Source organism: Protopterus annectens, chromosome 15.part0 (genome assembly GCF_019279795.1).
Source record: "Protopterus annectens isolate FY-2018-M chromosome 15.part0, PAN1.0, whole genome shotgun sequence".
NCBI lineage: Eukaryota > Metazoa > Chordata > Ceratodontiformes > Protopteridae > Protopterus > Protopterus annectens.
The window spans coordinates 376,460,909-376,479,780 of NC_056749.1; the positions used below are offsets into that span (position 1 = coordinate 376,460,909).

The following is an 18,872-nucleotide window of genomic DNA, read 5'->3' on the forward strand; positions in this document are numbered from 1 at the left end:
TATTAGAGAAAGGTTTAGATCCACAGTAGTACATCAGGAGAAGCATTTCTTGTTACAATACAAACTTCTAATAATGAGTCATCAGTCAGGGAAGGGGTCACTATGCAATCACAAAGTGAAGTACCTATTGAAGGGAACAGTGATACGATCCCATTAAATTTATCTCCTATGCCAACACTGAACAGTACACCACAGCATTCTACATCAGACAAAAATACCCCAGAGTCACACGTTATTGCCCATATCCCGAAAACAGAGATAAAATTATAGATGGATTATACATGGATGTATTTGAATTAACATATATTGATGCATACAAAGATTAATGGAGGCAGAAATGTCAGACTCTGTTAGCTGCAACAGGTAAGTCAGCAATTATTAAACAGATACCAAAACCTTTAGATGCCTGGATAGCAGGTTTCTTAAATTACTTAGCTGTGCTTATAGAAGAAGACCTTATTTTTGCATTGCCACTAATCTCATTCACAATTTTTCACAATCAGGGAAGCTCATCATGTACGGGCGAGGGGGAAGTAACTTGGTTAATTTATGATCAGAAATTCAGGAAACTAAAAGCAAGAAATAGGGATATCAGATGGCATCAAAGACACACAGATACTTGATTGAGTGCCATGTTAGAAGGATCTACTGCGAGTCAGTCTAGCAATAATCAGCAATCCCAAGAAATTAAAACGTATTGGGCTTTCAACAGTGGCAGATGATTTTGGTCCAAATGCCATTTCACACACTTGTGTGCTCACTGTGGAAGATCTCACCCAGCATTTAATTGCTGGCAAAAATTAAGTTAAACCAAGCCACCTACAGCACCACCCAATAGTGATAAAAACAACTTCTTGGAAGAAAATGCCCCACTTGTGAGGGAAGGGCTCCTTTCAAGGCTTCAGAGGTTCCAGTTATCAATGGGGTGGTCAGCAGAAGGGCAACCCACTCACCCATTAAAGGGGAAGTACTATCTCAAGAACTGGAAAGTTACCCAGATCACAGATCATAGTTTAGTACAAGGTTTTGCTTTAAAATTCACTTGCCCCATTTAATAACAGGTTAGTCAAGAATCTTAAATCCACAAAAGGGAAAGAGGGCATTATAATAACCATCCTCAAGGAAAAAAAACAATTGGGCAGGATGACTGATCTATTCTCAGCTCCTCCTTGGAAACAGTTCACAGCATCACCAATAGGCTTAATTCCAAATAAAAAAATAATGTGAATTTTGTTTGATCCAGGGGTAAAATATGCAACATTAAATGAGGCCACAGATATTATTAGATCATTTAGTCAGCCATGGTTAGGGAAACTTGATGTTAACTCAGCATTTGACTGTTTCCCATCCAAGAACAGGACTGTCCGAAACTGAGGTCGTCTTTTAGAAAACACCTGTATTTCAATGCAGTTATGCTAATGGGATGTTCTGTTGCTTGTGCAATTTTTGAATCATTCAGCACAGTATTGCAATGGTATTGGCAGCAAAGAACCACAGTGCAAGCAGCCATATATTACCTCAATGATTTTCTCATTATCAGGGAAAGTGAACTAAACACCAGAACAGGCAGGGAATTATTCATTGAGGTATGTAACAGCCTTGGGGTTCCTTTGGCAGAGGATAAGATAAAAGCCCTTTCTTGTTGCATTTTTAGGGCTTGAGATAGATGAAGCCAGCCAGTCATTCAAACTACCTGAAAATAAGCTTCAGCACCTAAAGACAGATATTGAAATTTTCTTGGGTGGGGCAAAGGTGATAAGTCAAGGTAATGTCACTATTAGGCTCTGCAAATTTTGCATGTAGAGATATCCAACCAGGAAAAGAGCATTCACAAGGTCCTTAGCTAACTTATCAAGAGAAGGTTGGGAAAAAACACCATTGGTTTTGCACCTCGAAAAGAGCGAATGAGGATTTGAGAAGACATTTTTGACCCAGTTCAATGGGGTTACAGTATGGCCAACAGATTGGGTTTCTTCATGCTCCCTACAACTTTTTACAGATGAGGCAGCAGGCAGAGAAAAGGGTTGTTATTTTAGAGGTAGATGCTTCTCTGTTGAATGACACTCTTCATAGCCTGTGGTAGTTAAGAGAGACTTCACATTCTTACAGATACTACCCATGTGGGTGGCAATGTATATTTGGCTGACAGACTTTAAGGATAAAAAAACTCATGTTCCATTCTGATAATAAAGCTACTATGCAACTTCTGTTAAGAAGGTTCTCTAGCTCTTACAGGGTACAAACAGTATTAAGGCAATTACTTTTACTCAGTTTAAGAAACAACCTGACTTTTTCTGCTAAGTACATATCTGGGAGTAAGAGCAACATAGCTGACAGTCTAACCCGTCTGCAGATTTTTGGGTTCAGAATGCTAGCACCAGAGGCTCATCATCTTTTTACACCAGTTCCACCACAAACATGGCTCTTGGGAGAGGAATGACACTGACATTGTTAGTTAACTCATGGACTCCAACCACCAGAAGAGCCTATATGTCAGCCTTAGAGAATTTCAAATTTTTTTACTTGAACCAGTCTTCTGAGACCAGACATTAGTCTTTAGACCTCTTGAGTCTCTACATCCTTCATAGGTGTGATGTAAGGGACTCCGCAGGCTCCCTACATATACAAGTGACTGCTATATGCTGGGTAGCCCGCTGCTTAAGTCTGCCCAAACTCACTCAACATTGAGTTGTCAAGATATTAATGAAAGGTTGGAGTCACATGAATGCTACTATTAGAGACTCCAGGAAGCCTATCAGGGCTCAAATGCTGCCCTAGTAATAATGAGGGTAAGAGAATCACAGATTTTCATTCTCTAGCATTATAAGCAGCATTGTTCACATGGCCTTATGCTGGGGCTTTCAAGTCAACGGCAAATAGCAGTGTCCCCACTAGTCAGAGGTATTGATAGATAGACATATTTCAGTTTGAATATAAAATCTAAAATGGACCAACAGGGTCAGAGTGAATAAATTCTGTTGCACAAAGATGAAACTTTGGTGTTTTGCCCAGTGCACTGGGGCCTGACAATTCAAAAATTTTCAGGAGAAGCTCATTCGTAACAGCTGTTATTTCAAAGCCTAAAAGGGCAGTCCATCACACTCCCAAAGGTTAACAACATGCTATGAAAAGCATTAATAAGTCTTTTAGAATAGGAACAATATCTGACATGGCCAGGGAAGGGCATTCGGTTGAAGTTTTAAAATGTACAGGTAGGTGGAAATCAAATGCCTACCTAAGCTACATCAGATAAAATTAAACTACTGTACATTCCATCTAGGTCTGCATCTGCTTTTGATTATAGAACATTAATTTATCCACAGTGCAACCCAAGTAACTTACATAAGAGATTCCAAGAACCTTGGACTTGATCCAAAGTGTTGGACAGTTGAGTACATAGGTTACCAAGACTTATCCTGTCTCCAGTGATTGACATCATTGGAGATCTGGTTCAATTTCAACAGGGTACCTGAGGCATTAATCATACATTTGAGAGGCAATCATCTTGTTTACATCCCTAAGCAAATTCTCCTCAGCAAAATTTTGGCCGACCTAACTGTGTTGCGATATAAGTTCCCTGATATTATAATTTCATGGTCAACTATTTTACCAATATCAAATTGGCAGGGAGCTTATAAACCATCAGCAATAGAAATCACCCATTAATTTTTAAACACTAGAGTAGTGAGACCTGCTAAACAGTTGCATTTTTTTTTGTGACTCATCACCCCAATTTGGACAAACTTGACCCATATTTCTGTATGTCAGATGGAGTCCATTTAAATGCTATGGGATAGAATTTACTAAATTTATAATTTGAAATGTAAATGCAGAAAATGACATAGTAGCACCTTAAACTCTTAATAAAAATAAAAAAAGATAAATTCAAGGTTTGGAAAAAAAGGGGAATAGCATATGGGCCTGCTGGAGGGAGAGGGGTGTTGCAACCACTCTTTCTCACTTTTCAACCCGCATTTTCTTTTCTGAATTTCAGATTCTGGTTATACGAATTTAAAGGTGTAAAATACAGGCAGGCTAAGTAAAAATCTCAAACTGTAGCTGAGGAGTCACTGAATGTTGTCAGGAGCTGACCGGAACAGGAGGGGAGTATATCAACCAACGATAATTGAAATCTGTGAATGTTGGCATAAACGTGTTACAGTTTGTTGTTTGTTATTTGAATAGCAAAAGATGCATAAGCAAATGATTAGTTAATTGATGTATTGCTTTCTCAAATAAATGGTCACAATGGCAATATGGAGTGGTCTGGTCTTTATATGGGAGCCGGGAGGTCCAGCAATGAACATAAAAAAAAATTATACACACACACAAAACATATATATGTATACGTGTATATATATATATATATATATATATATATATATATGTATATATATATATATATATATATATATATATATATATATATATATATATATATATATATATATATATATATATATATATATATATATACATATACATATATATATATATATATATATATATATATATATATATAGTTTACCTTCATGTGTTCATGTGTGCATATTGCACAAGGGCAAACAGCAATTGTCTGAAAGGCAGTTTGCAAAGTTTGCAAATATCAAACGGAAAAAGGTTTGAATGTGCAATGAGCGAATGCACAGTGACATGCGCTCATTGCACATTCGACAATTTGGGGTGAATTGCACTATAGTGAGGATTGAAAAATGGTCCCTTTCCCCACTGTAGTGCAATCTCAGAGTTAGAATATTAAAGTGGGGGGTGTGGGGGGCTTTCCCCCCACATGGGGGTGTAAAGGGCTTGCCCCCCTGCTTTACACTTCATTAAATTTTTTTGTTGACATTTATGTTCATAAATCAGTGAATCTGCTTTTCGATTTGCTGATTTTCGAACATTTCAAACTGTCGCTGTTTTCATTTTCATGGTTCCGATTAGCTCATATGAGCAATCGCATCACTGTGTTTCACTGTTATAAAGGTAACCCTATATATATATATATATATATATATATAGATATATATACACATGTATGGGTCCACTTTTAAATCTCAAAATACTGAAATATCAAATTTCAGTATCTTGAGATGAAAATGTCGAAAGAACACTACAATGAAAAAGTAAAAAACTGAATGGCACTATACAGAAACTTCATAATACCAAATTTGCAGTTTAACACACCCTCCACACCACCACACAAAAAAAAAACATATACAAGACCTTCCTCCCTTCACCATAACAATCCAACAAAATGCACACACAAACAAAACCCAACTAATCTATGTATAAGCAGGGGGACAAGCCCCCCTGCACCCCCCCAAGTGGGGGCTGTGACCCCATACCTCTGCAACTTATATATACCAACTCCAAGGTCGTACTACCATGAATAACACAACAAACTCACTGCTAGGCAGCCTACACTTCCATTGCACAAAGACATACTACACATGTACAAATATCACCACTTTCTACACTTACACTCTCACCTACCTACCCCAATCTACTCCTAAAACTTCCCAAAAAAATTAATAAAAACAAATTCCTACCCAAAACCCTTAAATAGTAAACACCTACCTGAATCTCCACATATAACCACACATTGGCCGCCACTTCTAAATCCCAGACCATACTGCACCTTAAGAGACAGCAAACCATAATGAAAACACTGCACCACCACTAGTGAGGATTCGATGGCTTAACATTCATTATAATGCAGTTTCAAATAATTGTACTTTCGACATTTTCATCGTGAGATACTGAAATTCGGTATTTCAGTATTTCCAGATTTGAAAGTGGACCCATATATACACACACACACACACACACACACATATATATATATATATATATATATATATATATATATATATATATATATATATATAAAAGTGAAATGACTAAATACATTTAAATTATTTAATCAAACTATTATTTGATGCACATATTGTCACCATAATAATAATATCTAATCAAGTGGTTTAAATATCCATATAATAAAAAACTATAAAATTATAATATTATTTAATCCATACTCATTTCACTTTAAGGTTTTTCAAAATGAAAGTCATGTGATTTGATATCAAATGGTATTTAAACAGTTTGTAATTAATGGAGTGTTTGTTCTGAAGAAGCTCATGTGCATTAAAGTGAGTGAAAAGCGCTTAACAAAGTTACGTTGGTAGCCCTGTGGTTGGATTTATTGTCTCCTTTTTTGTTTTGGTGCTTTTTTTATCTTGTTTTGGTCGAGTATATGTGATTTATATATATATATATGGGTCCATATGACTTCATCGACAGTTCATTTGATTGACACTCATTTGGTCGACAGTTCATTTGGTCGACAGGCAGATTTGCCCCCTTCCCCAATGTTGTGCAACCCTGGAGTTGATATATATAGTTAGGGGGGGTGTGTGTTGCCTGTCGACCAAATGAACTGTCGACCAAATGAGTGTCATTCAAATGAACTGTCGATGAAGTCATATGGACCCATATATATATATATATATATATATATACATACATATATATATATATATATATATATATATATATATATATATATATATATATACATATGTGTGTGTGTGTGTGTGTGTGTGTGTGTGTGTGTGTATATATATATATATATATATATATATATATATATATATATATACATATATATATATATATATACATATATATATATATATATATATATACATATGTGTATATATATATATATATATATATATATATATATATATATATATATATATATATATATAGTTTTACTGTTAGGGGAAATGGGGTTTTCATAAGTTAATGTGTAGAGGTAGGTTTCGGAACAGGGGCTTGGTTAAGTGAAGTCCTCCTGTCCACCTCACTCATGTATGCTAACCCTAACAGGATCACTACACAAAATATTCTGACACACACACATGCAAGCATCACCCTAACAATGACACTACACAAGACACTCTTTATAGACATACATGCACAACCACAGGGAACCCCTACAATGGTTATTTTTTTAACACAAACTTGTGTACATTGCAGATCAACCAGTCAACCTAGTACTAACTGAGAAATGAAAACACTGACCCTTTTCTGGCTACTGAACCCAGAAGTCCTGCACTCCGTGACTGGACCATTATGGTAGTTTCCTAATTGAAATTGAAGTGCTCTTGGTGCAATCTGGGAAACTAACTGTCCAGAGACTCCTTGTTGGTCCAGTGGCAGTGACAACTACACCGAGTACAGGAGTGGTGGTCATGGGTTCAGTCCCCTAACAAGGTTCAGCGTATTTTCCTTTTTTGTTACTTTCTTAATAGAATACTAGGTTAATTGGCTGTTCCACAGAAAATAAATACATGTCTATTAAAATGTAAATTAAGACAATAAAGTAATAAGTTGTAGTGGAAGACCATGCCATGACATGACAAGTTAAAAATAAAAAAAGGATAAGATGATCAAAGTACTGCCCTTGTGTGCAAAGTATGGATATAGTGATGAAGAGCAAGTTTATCCAGCTTACAGGTGTCCATATGTGATCTGAGTAAATGCTGGCCACTTTAACAAAATGTGTAAATCTGGAAAAGTACCTTTGGCAGACATAAGGTTTTGTAAGTAGCTAATAATAATGCTGAGGTGGTTTATTGTGAGAGCAGTAAAAATCTCAGAATGTGAATAGGAACAGTTTATTGGCAAAGTTGATGTATGTACAGTAAAGATGGTGCCCTCTTCAAAGACAGGAAAAATCTTACACGTCGCTAAAGTATAGTGCCCTCTTCAAAGACAGGAAAAATCGTACATGTCACTAAAGTACAAACTACTGGTTATTAATGTTGCTGAACAAAGGTGAGAGGAATGTTTTGAACTGGACAGTGGAATATTTGAAATGAGAGGTTTTAAAGTTTAGAGAGTGAAAGACAATGTGCAGTTCCACATTTACTTTTTTATCATATTCTAGCCACAGATGCATTCCTAAAGGACAGCTTGAGTATATGTAAAAAGACAAGTCCTGAAAGTTGCTGTTTCAAGTAGCAGAACCACCATAGGCTAATATCTTGGCAGAGCTGCATGCAAAAAGTTAGCGACTGCAAAATAAATTCACACCATTCAAGCTAAGGTGCATCGCTGTGATAGCAGTGAAATGCATCCAAGAGAATAACTATGACAAGACTGTATGTAAAGAAACAATGTTTAATTGCATCCAAGAAAATAAATATGATGAGACTGTATACAAGAAAGCAATACTTCAACCAGCAGATAATCTATGAATACTGGACCCAACTGGTAAAAGTAACACACCCCTCCATAAGCTGCTATACTTTAGACAGCTGGAACATCACATTTGTACATTATCAAAACACCATAGAGTGTTTTGTTAATATCCACACAAAACAACCTAAAGGAAACACTGTACTCCACCACAAATTTTCCATAAAGGAGCAGAATAATGAAAATAGCAAAATAAACACATTCTGTTGCAAAGACGACCCCCCCCAGGCTGGAAGAAGCCCCCATCAGGAATTCAAAGTCGTCAGAGACTAGGAACCCTGTCACAGTAACCTGAAATCCTCAGACCATGAGACTCATCCTAGGGACCCCTACTGAAAAGAAGATACTTAATTGGATTAACTGTTAACAACACCTAATTCAGAAACCAAGGTACAGCAAGGTGATTAAGCTACACCTGAGGTACCATGAGGTATTCAGCAACTGGAACCTTAGAATGAAAACCATTAGTGTTTTACTGTTTGATCATCAAATACTATTAGTAAAAACATTTCATTAAAAGTGTTTTCCAGTAAGATTGGTTTTAATATTTTACCCTGTACATGTTTTTTCCCTTATCTTGAAAGGAAATCTGTAGTATATAGTAATTGGTTTTCTGTCTCTTTAAGAAAACTGGTTGTTTAAAACTGCACATTTTCAGAATGTGTGTGGTCTCATGAATCTTACACAGGCAAAAAAATCTCTTCACAACAGCTATGTCTTGCTATTTTTATTATTTTTACAGTTTTTACACATATTTAAAGTACAGTTTAATAGATATCACAAGTGGAATATTGGAAAATAATGCAGGACATGAAAGTAGTAGAAATAAATAAACAGTTATTCCCCTTTTATAAGCAGTTGGTGAGACCCCCATCTACAGTACAATATGCAATGCTTGGTAACTCACCTTTACTAGGATATAGGCAGAAAAGGGGTAGCTCAGATTAGGACAACAAAAAATGTGACTGGTTAAACCTTGCACAGACTGTCAAGAAAAGCTTAACAAATACTGTATATTCTTAAAGATATGAGGTACAGAAGGGACACAGCAATAGATTCACAGGGTCCCAGTTGAGCACCATCATTCAAAGAACATTATAAGGAAACAGAGCACAATTAGAAAATAAAATGTGGATTATTTGACAGCGACCCAAGGAAGTGTTTTTTCATAGAAAGGGCAATGATGATTGGAACAGGCTTCCAAAATGGGTAGCAAAAATCAAACCTAATGGCAACATTCAATAATATAAGACAGGTTTTATAAAGGGTAGTGAAAATGTGTTGGATAAGTGCAAAGTGCAGTTTATGAAATATGTAGGATTATGAGCAGACTAGGTTAGCCAGACAGTCCTAATTAGGCATCAGAAGATATGCTTCTATGTTTTTGTAATACTTACTTTACAGTCTCATAGAAAACAGTCATGGGCTGAAAAAAACACATTTTAAAAAGGCTGCTTTATTAAAATTCAGATGTCATAGCATGAGCCTGTATCACAGTGCAGTATAAAACATTTTGAAACATCCATGGGGTAATCAAAGCTGAACTTGCTCATGAACTTATTCAAAAAGAGAAAAACACAAAGCAATGGTAACAGTGATACCACAATTATGTGAGCCATTAGCTCATTTGAACCACAGCAAAGCAAAGCTGAGATGACCAAGATGAAGGAAGGCTAGAAACAGAAATCTCTCGAGAAATCTAGCAAAGAGAATTACATGTGTGGAAATGCCTCAAGTACAAGTAAACAAAATAATGGTGGGCTTCATGAGTATAAAAATGTAAATTAACCAAACACCAATGACAAGATTGAACAAAAATACAGTATCAGCAATTACTATACCTCACATTTTGTTACTTTATGATCAATACAGGCTGTAACTAAATAACACAAAACTTCATGCCCACTTAGCCTGTACTATCAAAATAATTATTATGGATATGATCAATAATGATATAGTAAACTTCCAGACCCTGGACCCAACCCAGTTTGGTCTCATCAAGGGCAGGTCATGCCTATTTAACTGGTGGACTTCTTTGAAAAGATCACCAAAGCAATGCATGAGCACAAAATGGTTCACACTACCTACCTTGACCTGGCCAAGACATTTGACACAATACCCACTTGAGCATTGCTGACAAACTCAGGAGGTTAGGTACAAACCCGTATGTCACCTGGTGGATAGCCAACTGGCTCACAAACAGGACCCAGGAAGTTAAAATTGGGGAGTCCACCTCCACAAAGAGGCCAGTCACAAGTGGAGTCCCTCAGGGATAAGTCCTTGGACTACTCATTTTTGACATTTACTTCTCTGAAGTCAAGGCAAATGTCAGTGGCCTCTACCTGACTAAATTTGCAGATAATTGCAAATTAGGAGCTGTCATTGAATCCCACACTGACACAAATGTTCTCCAGGAAGGGCTGACACAGACAAATAGCTGGTGTCAGAGCCATGAACTAAAACTAAATGCCAAGAAATGCATAATAGAATACTCCGGGAAGGCATTCACCCCTGGTAACTATCATACTGACAACACAACCCTTAGAGTTGACCCAGTAGTCAGGGACTTCGGGACACACATAGACAGTAATCTTGCCTTTGACCATCACGTGTCTACAGTTGTGAGGAAATCATTCTATGTTGTGCAACTTATAAACAAAGGTATGGCATCTAGGTCTAAGGAAGTCATTGTTCCACTGTATTTAGCATTCATCAGACCTATCACTGAGTACAATGCCCCCTTTGGTATGTACCTAACCAGGCATATACAATAACTGGAACATCCACAGTGGTTCCTTACTAAAAGAATACAGGGCATAAGTAAAATGTCCTATGCAGACCACTTCAAAGCCCTATCCCTGTATTCTGTCTCCTAAAGGCTGTTGATGGAAGGTCTATGCCTGGCATGCAGACTATTGTCAGACCGCACTCTGATGGCCCTCCTGAATATCCACAAAATAAACAGCACTAGAATTACCCATTCTAAAGATTTAAACCTTGTCTGTGATAAATAGGACCTGCTGGAGAGACAGGTATGTAACCCAGAGACTACCTCGTCTCTGGAACAGGCTCCCCATCCATGTGAAGCAGAGTTCCTCTTTAACTCAAGTCAAGTGTAACTTGGACAATTGGATGGGGAACAGGAAATGAATCCCTCCCTGGTTTGGCAACTATGTCTCTAATGGACACAGGCAACCTGTAAATGGTTAATCTCCCAGTCCCTTGCTTACAGTTATGAAAGGTACCAGAACTTGTCAGGATTTGAGATGCATGGCTAGGCTTAAAGAGTCCCATGTGGTCATTAGCCTAGTAAATATCTATGAACTTATGAATAGCAGCTCTGAGCTCTGACATAATTAGAAATCCTAAGTTTTAATACACAGCCTTGATGTGATGGTGCCCACTCCACTTCAGATCCATCAAGTGTGTGTGTGTGTGTGTGTGTGTGTGTGTGTGTGTGTGTGTGTGTGTGTGTGTGTGTGTGTGTGTGTGTGTGTGTGTGTGTGTGTGTGTGTATGTGTGTATCCTAAAGCATGATGTGCAAAGAGTATCAGAGAATATTTTAGAAGATAGCCAAACTACTTACCTTGAAGTCCAACTAAAACGATAAGATAGCTCATTAGTCACAAATAAAAAAATATATTTTTTTTTTGTTAAAATGAGTTAACAGTGAAAAACTCTTTTTCTAGTGTAGCAAAAGCTTATTTTAATCTGTTTTTTTTTTTCAAAAAAAATATTACATTCAGTTTGCTGGACAGACTGCAATTAAAATATATCCATCCACTCTGAATACTGGGATCCCAGTATAGTTAATGGGCATAGCATATCTACACTTTTATCATGGCTTTTGGTTAAATATTTTGAAATGCCTAATTCACTAAATATGTTTTTTGCTTAAGCCTGCCACTCGGGAATATTTTTTGGGTGGACTACATTGATAGAGGAGGTGGTTACATTTTGGAAACAGGCATATCATTTTGAAAATTCTTTATATGTCACTGCTGTTGTGCATACAAAAAAGGTATGAAAATTATTTTGTGGAAAAATAAAACAATACTAATGAAATTCTAGATAAGTGACAATAACTGTCAGTTAGTAAGTTTTAAACAAAACCAGAAATGAAAATAAATAAGAAGATACAGGCACCTGAAAATTAGATCATGCATCTACCCCTTCAAGGTGTGTGGCTATCCCTCAGGCATAAGTCTCTGTGTATAACATCATGTGGCTATCCCTCGGGCATAAATTTCTGTGTATAATATCATGTGACTATCCCTCGGGCATAAGTTCCTGTGTATAACATAATGTGGCTATCCCTCAGGCATACGTTTCTGGGTATAACATTATGTGGCTATCCCTTGGGCCTACATTCCTGTGTATAACATCATGTGGCTACCCCTTGGGCATAAGTTCCTGTGTAAAATATCATGTCACTATCTGTCACACATAAGTTCCTTTATATAACATCATGTGGCTACCCCTTGGGCATAAGTTCCTGTGTATAACATCATGTGGCTATCCCTTGGGCATACGTTCCTGTGTATTACATCATGTGGCTATCCCTCAGACATAAGTTTCTGTGTATAACATCATGTGGGTATCCCTCGGGCCTAAATTCCTGTGTATAACATCATGTGGCTATCCCTCAGGTGTAAGTTCCTGTGTATAATATCATGCGGGTATCCCTCTGGTGTACATTCCAGTGTATAACATCACATGGCTATTCCTCGGGCATAAGTTCCTGTGTATAACATCATGTGGCTATCCCTCAGGCATAAGTTCCTGTGTATAACATCATGTGGCTATCCCTCAGGCATAAGTTTCTGTGTATAACATCATGTGGCTATCCCTCAGGCCTAAGTTCCTGTGTATAACATCACGTTGCTGTCTGTCGCACATACATTCCTGTGTATAACATCATGTGGCTATCCCTTGGGTGTAAGTTCCCATCATGTGGCTATCCCTTGGGCGTAAGTTCCCATCATGTGGCTATCCCTCAGGCATAAATTCCTGTGCATAACATCATGTGGGTATCCTTGGGTATAAGTTCCTGTGTAAAACATAAAAGCAACAAAGGAAATGTGATTATTTTCTTACCCTGGTCCCATCTTTGAATGTAGGAAGGTTGCCATTACCACCGTGAAGAATTTTCTTCCTAACGCCATCAGTATTGAGTAACAACATCTGCTCCATTCATAAATCAGGCTTATAGTCTAAGCAACAGCAAAAGCAACAACAAAAATCTATAATTAGAAACATAAAGGTACAACAAAAATAATAACTTTGGAAGTAGAGTTTGAGTGTCTTTAGTTTCTAATCCAACTCCCAGTCCCTAACCCCCTGTGAAAAGTACTAACTAAAATTAACAATTTATCATTGTCAGTATCTAGTAAGTTATCATAAAAGTGAAAAATATATCTATCCTAATTTCTAAGGAATCCATGACTGTAAAACAGACACTTGACTATTAAATGTTTCTTTGCTGAAATTTGTACTTTCTAGTAAGAAAATATTGAAACTGCATACAGTTAACAAGAAACAACAATGGAGAAAAAAAGCATTATAAATAATAGATTCATATTGCTACATTTCAAGCACAGATGCACTTTATAGGACTAATGTTTATACTTTTTTCTGCCCATAGTTACAGACTGTAAATAAATATCTAAATGAGAGAGGCATGTCTACTTCTGACCTTGTATTCATGTTATTCATCTTATAGTGATACAAATGGAAGAAAGTATTACTTTACCAGGCACCTTTTATCAAATTAGTTAAAGATACAGTCAGATCTACAGCAGTTTTTTTCTCCTTGCTTGTCACTGGCGTGTTCTTCCTTGCTTTATTTCTCACAAATAAGCCCCTGCAATCTTGGATACTGTTGTCCAAAAAGTAGGGGGATTAGCATTTGACAAAGACCACACTAATCTTTTTCATCCAGTTAATCTCAGATTAACATCTTATTTCTTCCCCACCCACAACCTCTCTCATCATTTTCTCATGTTCATTTACCAGTAAATCATTTAGCTTTGAGGATATAAAGTTAAAGGCTAAATGCATTGTATGAAATGTATTATTTTAAAATTATATAATTATGTAATTTCCTTGTAGAAATATATTAATATTCAGGAAAGCTGTGAAAGTGTAAAAAAATTACTTGGGTAGTAGCATTTTTGAACACAAAGTGTTGCAGATTGTAAAAATATGAATTTTAAAACACAGCAGGAAATTCAGATTTAGCTTCAGTAAAAACAATGCAACAGTACAATGGGGTGAATGAAGACTTAATTGTCACAGTTAAGTCTGTGTCTCAATATAAAATAAGTTATGTCTGTGTCTCAGTGGAAAATACTTTTCTGTATTCTAAGATTTCCCCCCTTGACTGATGGACAAATGGATAAACTATTCCTCAATGTACCCTAGTCTATTCACAGCCTTCATGATACATTTGTTATACCCTGATACATGCTGGTCCATATTCACCACTTTGAGATACATCTGCACAGCACAGATGCATGCCGGCTTTTGTTCAGTGCTATGTGACATGGAGTTTACATAAGCATATGCAAACATATGTACATACACTGGTTGTAGCCAGAGAATTCCATTTGTACTCACAGTAAATTATTGCTGCCCCCAACCCACTTGGTATTAATAAATGTGTACATCTCACAAAATAATGACCCACCCTAAACAATTAAAAGTGCATGCATCAGTTTCTACTGCTCCCTTTATACATACTAAAGATATTGTTGTTTTGGATAAGCAATTCTCTCTGTAAGTAAGGCATTCATTTAGACAGTCAGAGACATATCATGTCCCAAAAAAGACACAATTTTCTAAGTGATGTTCAGAAAAGTCTACTCTATGGAGTACAGAGAATAAGCCTGTCTACTCCCTTGCACAATAATGTGCATTTATGTGTTGGTAACATTAAACCTCAAAACTGCCTCTAAGTTGCAGTAAACATCCAGTAGCTATCCTTCCTGTTCCCTTCCTTAGGCCCTGTTCTCCCATACTCTCACATAGTCTTCTCATTTCTGTAGTATCCTTTTCATAAAGAGTCACTTCTTCATGTTCAGACTGATTTGGAATCTTCTTTGGTTGCAATCCACAATACATGCCCACACTTTTATAAATTATTCCAGCAATCTTCCATGCATACCTGTTTAATACCCAAGGTCATGTCTCTTTTCCATGTCATTCACAAGCGAATACAATCCCAGACTATTCTACCCAACCTTGTAGGCTTCCTTTTTTACCCCATTTACGAAATCTGCTGTCATTGGTTGTAATCCTTTATTATTTTGATGTCACCCTCCCTAACAATCTTCCAGAATAGGATACAGTGCTCCATCTGGGGGGGGGGTCTCTCAGCTTACTTAATATAGTGATATCAGTATTTCCCTCCCTATGATTCTATGTCTCACCCTATATAATCCAGCACCTATTGAATCTAGCTGCTTCCCTTTTGCACTGCTCCTGGAGGTTCAGTTTAAGTGTAATCATCACAATCAAATCCTTTTGCTTTTTGGAATCCCTTATACATTATATTCAGTGTATGGATTATCCTGCATTATACAATGATCCCCCATTAATATTCCAAAATGTGCACCCTGATTGGCCAGCCCAACCAGCGTGCCCGTTGTAAATCCCACAATATACCAACGGAAAAAGGTCCAGTCACCCAGACTTTTTTCCGTTGGTATAAAGTGCCCCAAAATCTTTTTTTTTTTTACAATTAAAAAAGAGAGAGAGAGAAAATGGAACAACGGAGACTTTCTTTTCTCCATTGCTTCTGTTTCAGAGCATTGATGCACTGGGTATGCGTGGGAATGCAAGTCCCATACACATGCGCAGTACATCAAAATGAAGTAGCAGTATACCACAACCGGCTGAAGAACAGTAATCCACCGTTATACAAAGACATTATTTAAGAAAAGTAAGTATATTTTTTTAAAATAATGTCATTGTATAATAGCAATCATTGACTCCGTGGTTGTGGTATATTAAAGATTTACCCACGGTTGCCTTTGTTTAATCATTCGGGCTTCGGCCTCGTGATTAAACCATACCAACCATGGGTAAATCTTCAATATACCACACCACATTGTCAGTTATTGCTTTATTATCCTGCATTTTTCTGAGTTGAACTGGAGCTTCCACTTTTTTACTAAGTTGGTAGCTTTTTCAAGTCATCCTGATATCCTTTTCTCCATCTTTCATTATCCTTCCCCATTTTGTTATCATCCACAAAAAGGCTTATCCAGTTCTACATATACACTGTCACATGTGATATTGAAAAGAACTCATCCCAGGACTGAAGCCTATGGTTCATCAATTGATACCCTCTTATCCTCAGATGCTGCTTTCTCACCATCACTCTGCATTAGTAACAATACAACCTGACTCATTCTCTCTACCTAGTCTTGATGTGAGAGGCTTCAAACTGTCTCCGACAGATTAAGATCTTTCATGATTATTACCCTTTCATGCACCTCCACTACCAGGCACTTTCCTTAATTATCACATCATCCCTTGCTCTTGAACCTCTATATGGTATCCATGTACCAGTTTTACTATTTATTCTCCTTAGTCATAATTGCCGGAGACATGGCACTGATACACCCATCTGTTCCATCCCTCCTACTAACTCTGTCGCTATTTTTATCCTCATAAAGTGTACATGCAGTCTATTCCCTATCATACACTACTGCTTATTCACCTTTGTTTCTGACTGCTGCCCCAAAGTATACCCTACAACCACAATTTACAATATACTGCTCCCTACTTCCATATGGTCAAGTCTAGTCAAGTTCTGCCTTCCAAGATGGCTGCAAACTAATGAACATCTTAATTTCAGCTCTCCCAGTGTGAAAAAAGACACTGAGGAAAAGGAGTACCATTAAAAGTGTTTTTTTTTTTGGGGGGGGGTAAAATTCAGTTACTGGCTAATAAGTACATTGCCTGGAAGCCAGCAAAGAAAAAAAATTGCAAATCCTAAAAGAAAATCAACCAAAAAAGGTGAAGAGAAAATACCGTCTTGGAAGGATTCATAGCTCTTCAGCAAAAAGCAGTTCAGGCTTCAGCTTTGATTCAAGAGATAGCGTCCAGTAATTTAGTGGAAAAAAATAAATCAAATGTACTCAGTGGTGATTAAAATAAATGAAACACTGAAGGAGTATATCAACTCAAATAACAAAAGTTAGAAACCTGAAGAAGCCTTAACTAACTATTCAGCTGGACTGATAAAACTGCAGAAATCAGAGGTTGAAATGAAGAAAAACATGGCTGAGTATGAGGCTTCTCAAGAACTGTTTCAAAAAATAAAGTTACAAGACAGGGTGTGCACAGAAAACCAGAGATTTTCTGCAGTACCATAAAAACTAGAAGGAACAGACTGTATTAATTTTATGAACACACAAACAGGCAACTGGACTGGAGTTCCACAGCAAGGGTTGTTAATTGAAAGGGAAACTAGAGTTTATGTTCCAAACCTGGCCATGAGAAAACAGACAATACCTATATTAGTGAAGATGCAAATATACTGGATAAAGAGTTGATTCTGATAAAACTGTAGTAGGAGGGTACAGTATTAAAATTTAAGAGACAGCAGAGTGTTTCTATAAAATGATTATTCATTGTTCACCAGGCAGAAAAGAAGCAAATTTATCCCACCATTCAATGAATGTTGAGAGGCAGGTGTGAGATTCAAGCTGTTGTATCCAACTGTCTTCAGAGTATTTTTTTTTCATGGCAGATCAAAGACATTTATTGAAGCAAAACAGGCTAAGGAGGAAATAAAAAAGTTTAGGCAACAAAAAGTAAGCCAGAAAGGAGAAGGGGACTTTTCTACTCATTCTTTTGAGAGTAAAATTCATACAGAGACTTTGCCCATGAAACCTTTTCCAGTGTTCCAAAGGAAAACGCTTGAGACAGAAAAAAATGCAGAGGAGTTGACTAGAAGAATCAGGAGTACCTTATACTTGCACTAGAGCCTGGTGTTGGGAGATGGACAGGGAAAAGATCAGCAATACTGAAATTAGTGAATAAACTGGAGACAATAAAGAACCATATTTGAGAAATATGGCAATTTTGTGAAATATGGCAAAAATATGGAAGTAAAAGCAGTTGAAAAGACTGGAGTTTTGTTGATTTTGGTAAACTTGTGGGTGTACTTTAAAGTATACACGTCACTTTGTGTCATTAGTGTTCAGCAGGGGAAAAAGGTAACTAAGTAAAACATCTTTGTTCTTAATAGTATTTGTATAACAAACTGCATGTTACATAGAGCAAAGCAGTTTTGAGTAGTGTGTAGTGGATATTTTAAATGTGGGCATATTCATTTCAGTGACTGTTGAGTGTATTAAATATATTAAAGTGAACAAGTACTTTTTAATAGTAAGAGATATAGGCTTTGTAGTATAACAAGAGAAGGAAGACTTGACAAAAGCAAGATTAATGTTAAGCTGTGATCTTGGGCTGCTAGGGTGGGGGAGGGATGTACAAGTGTGCTGATTACACGTAGAATTAAGATAGTTTCTTTTATTTTTGTAAGGATGAATATCTAGATAAATTCCTTGGCTTAAGCTATAAATAAGTGTTTT

The 18,872-nt window shown here is 36.8% G+C and overlaps 1 protein-coding gene across 1 annotated transcript in view; it reads right to left on the reverse strand.

Annotated features, from left to right (window-relative positions):
- LOC122789831 (aryl-hydrocarbon-interacting protein-like 1) overlaps window positions 1-13,458 on the reverse strand; it is a 181,403-nt gene extending 167,945 nt beyond the window's left edge. The window contains exon 1 of the mRNA XM_044057269.1: window positions 13,363-13,458. Coding sequence (XP_043913204.1) covers window positions 13,363-13,458 — 96 coding nt within the window. The remainder of the gene's footprint in view (window positions 1-13,362) is intronic.
- Window positions 13,459-18,872: the final 5,414 nt, after the last annotated feature.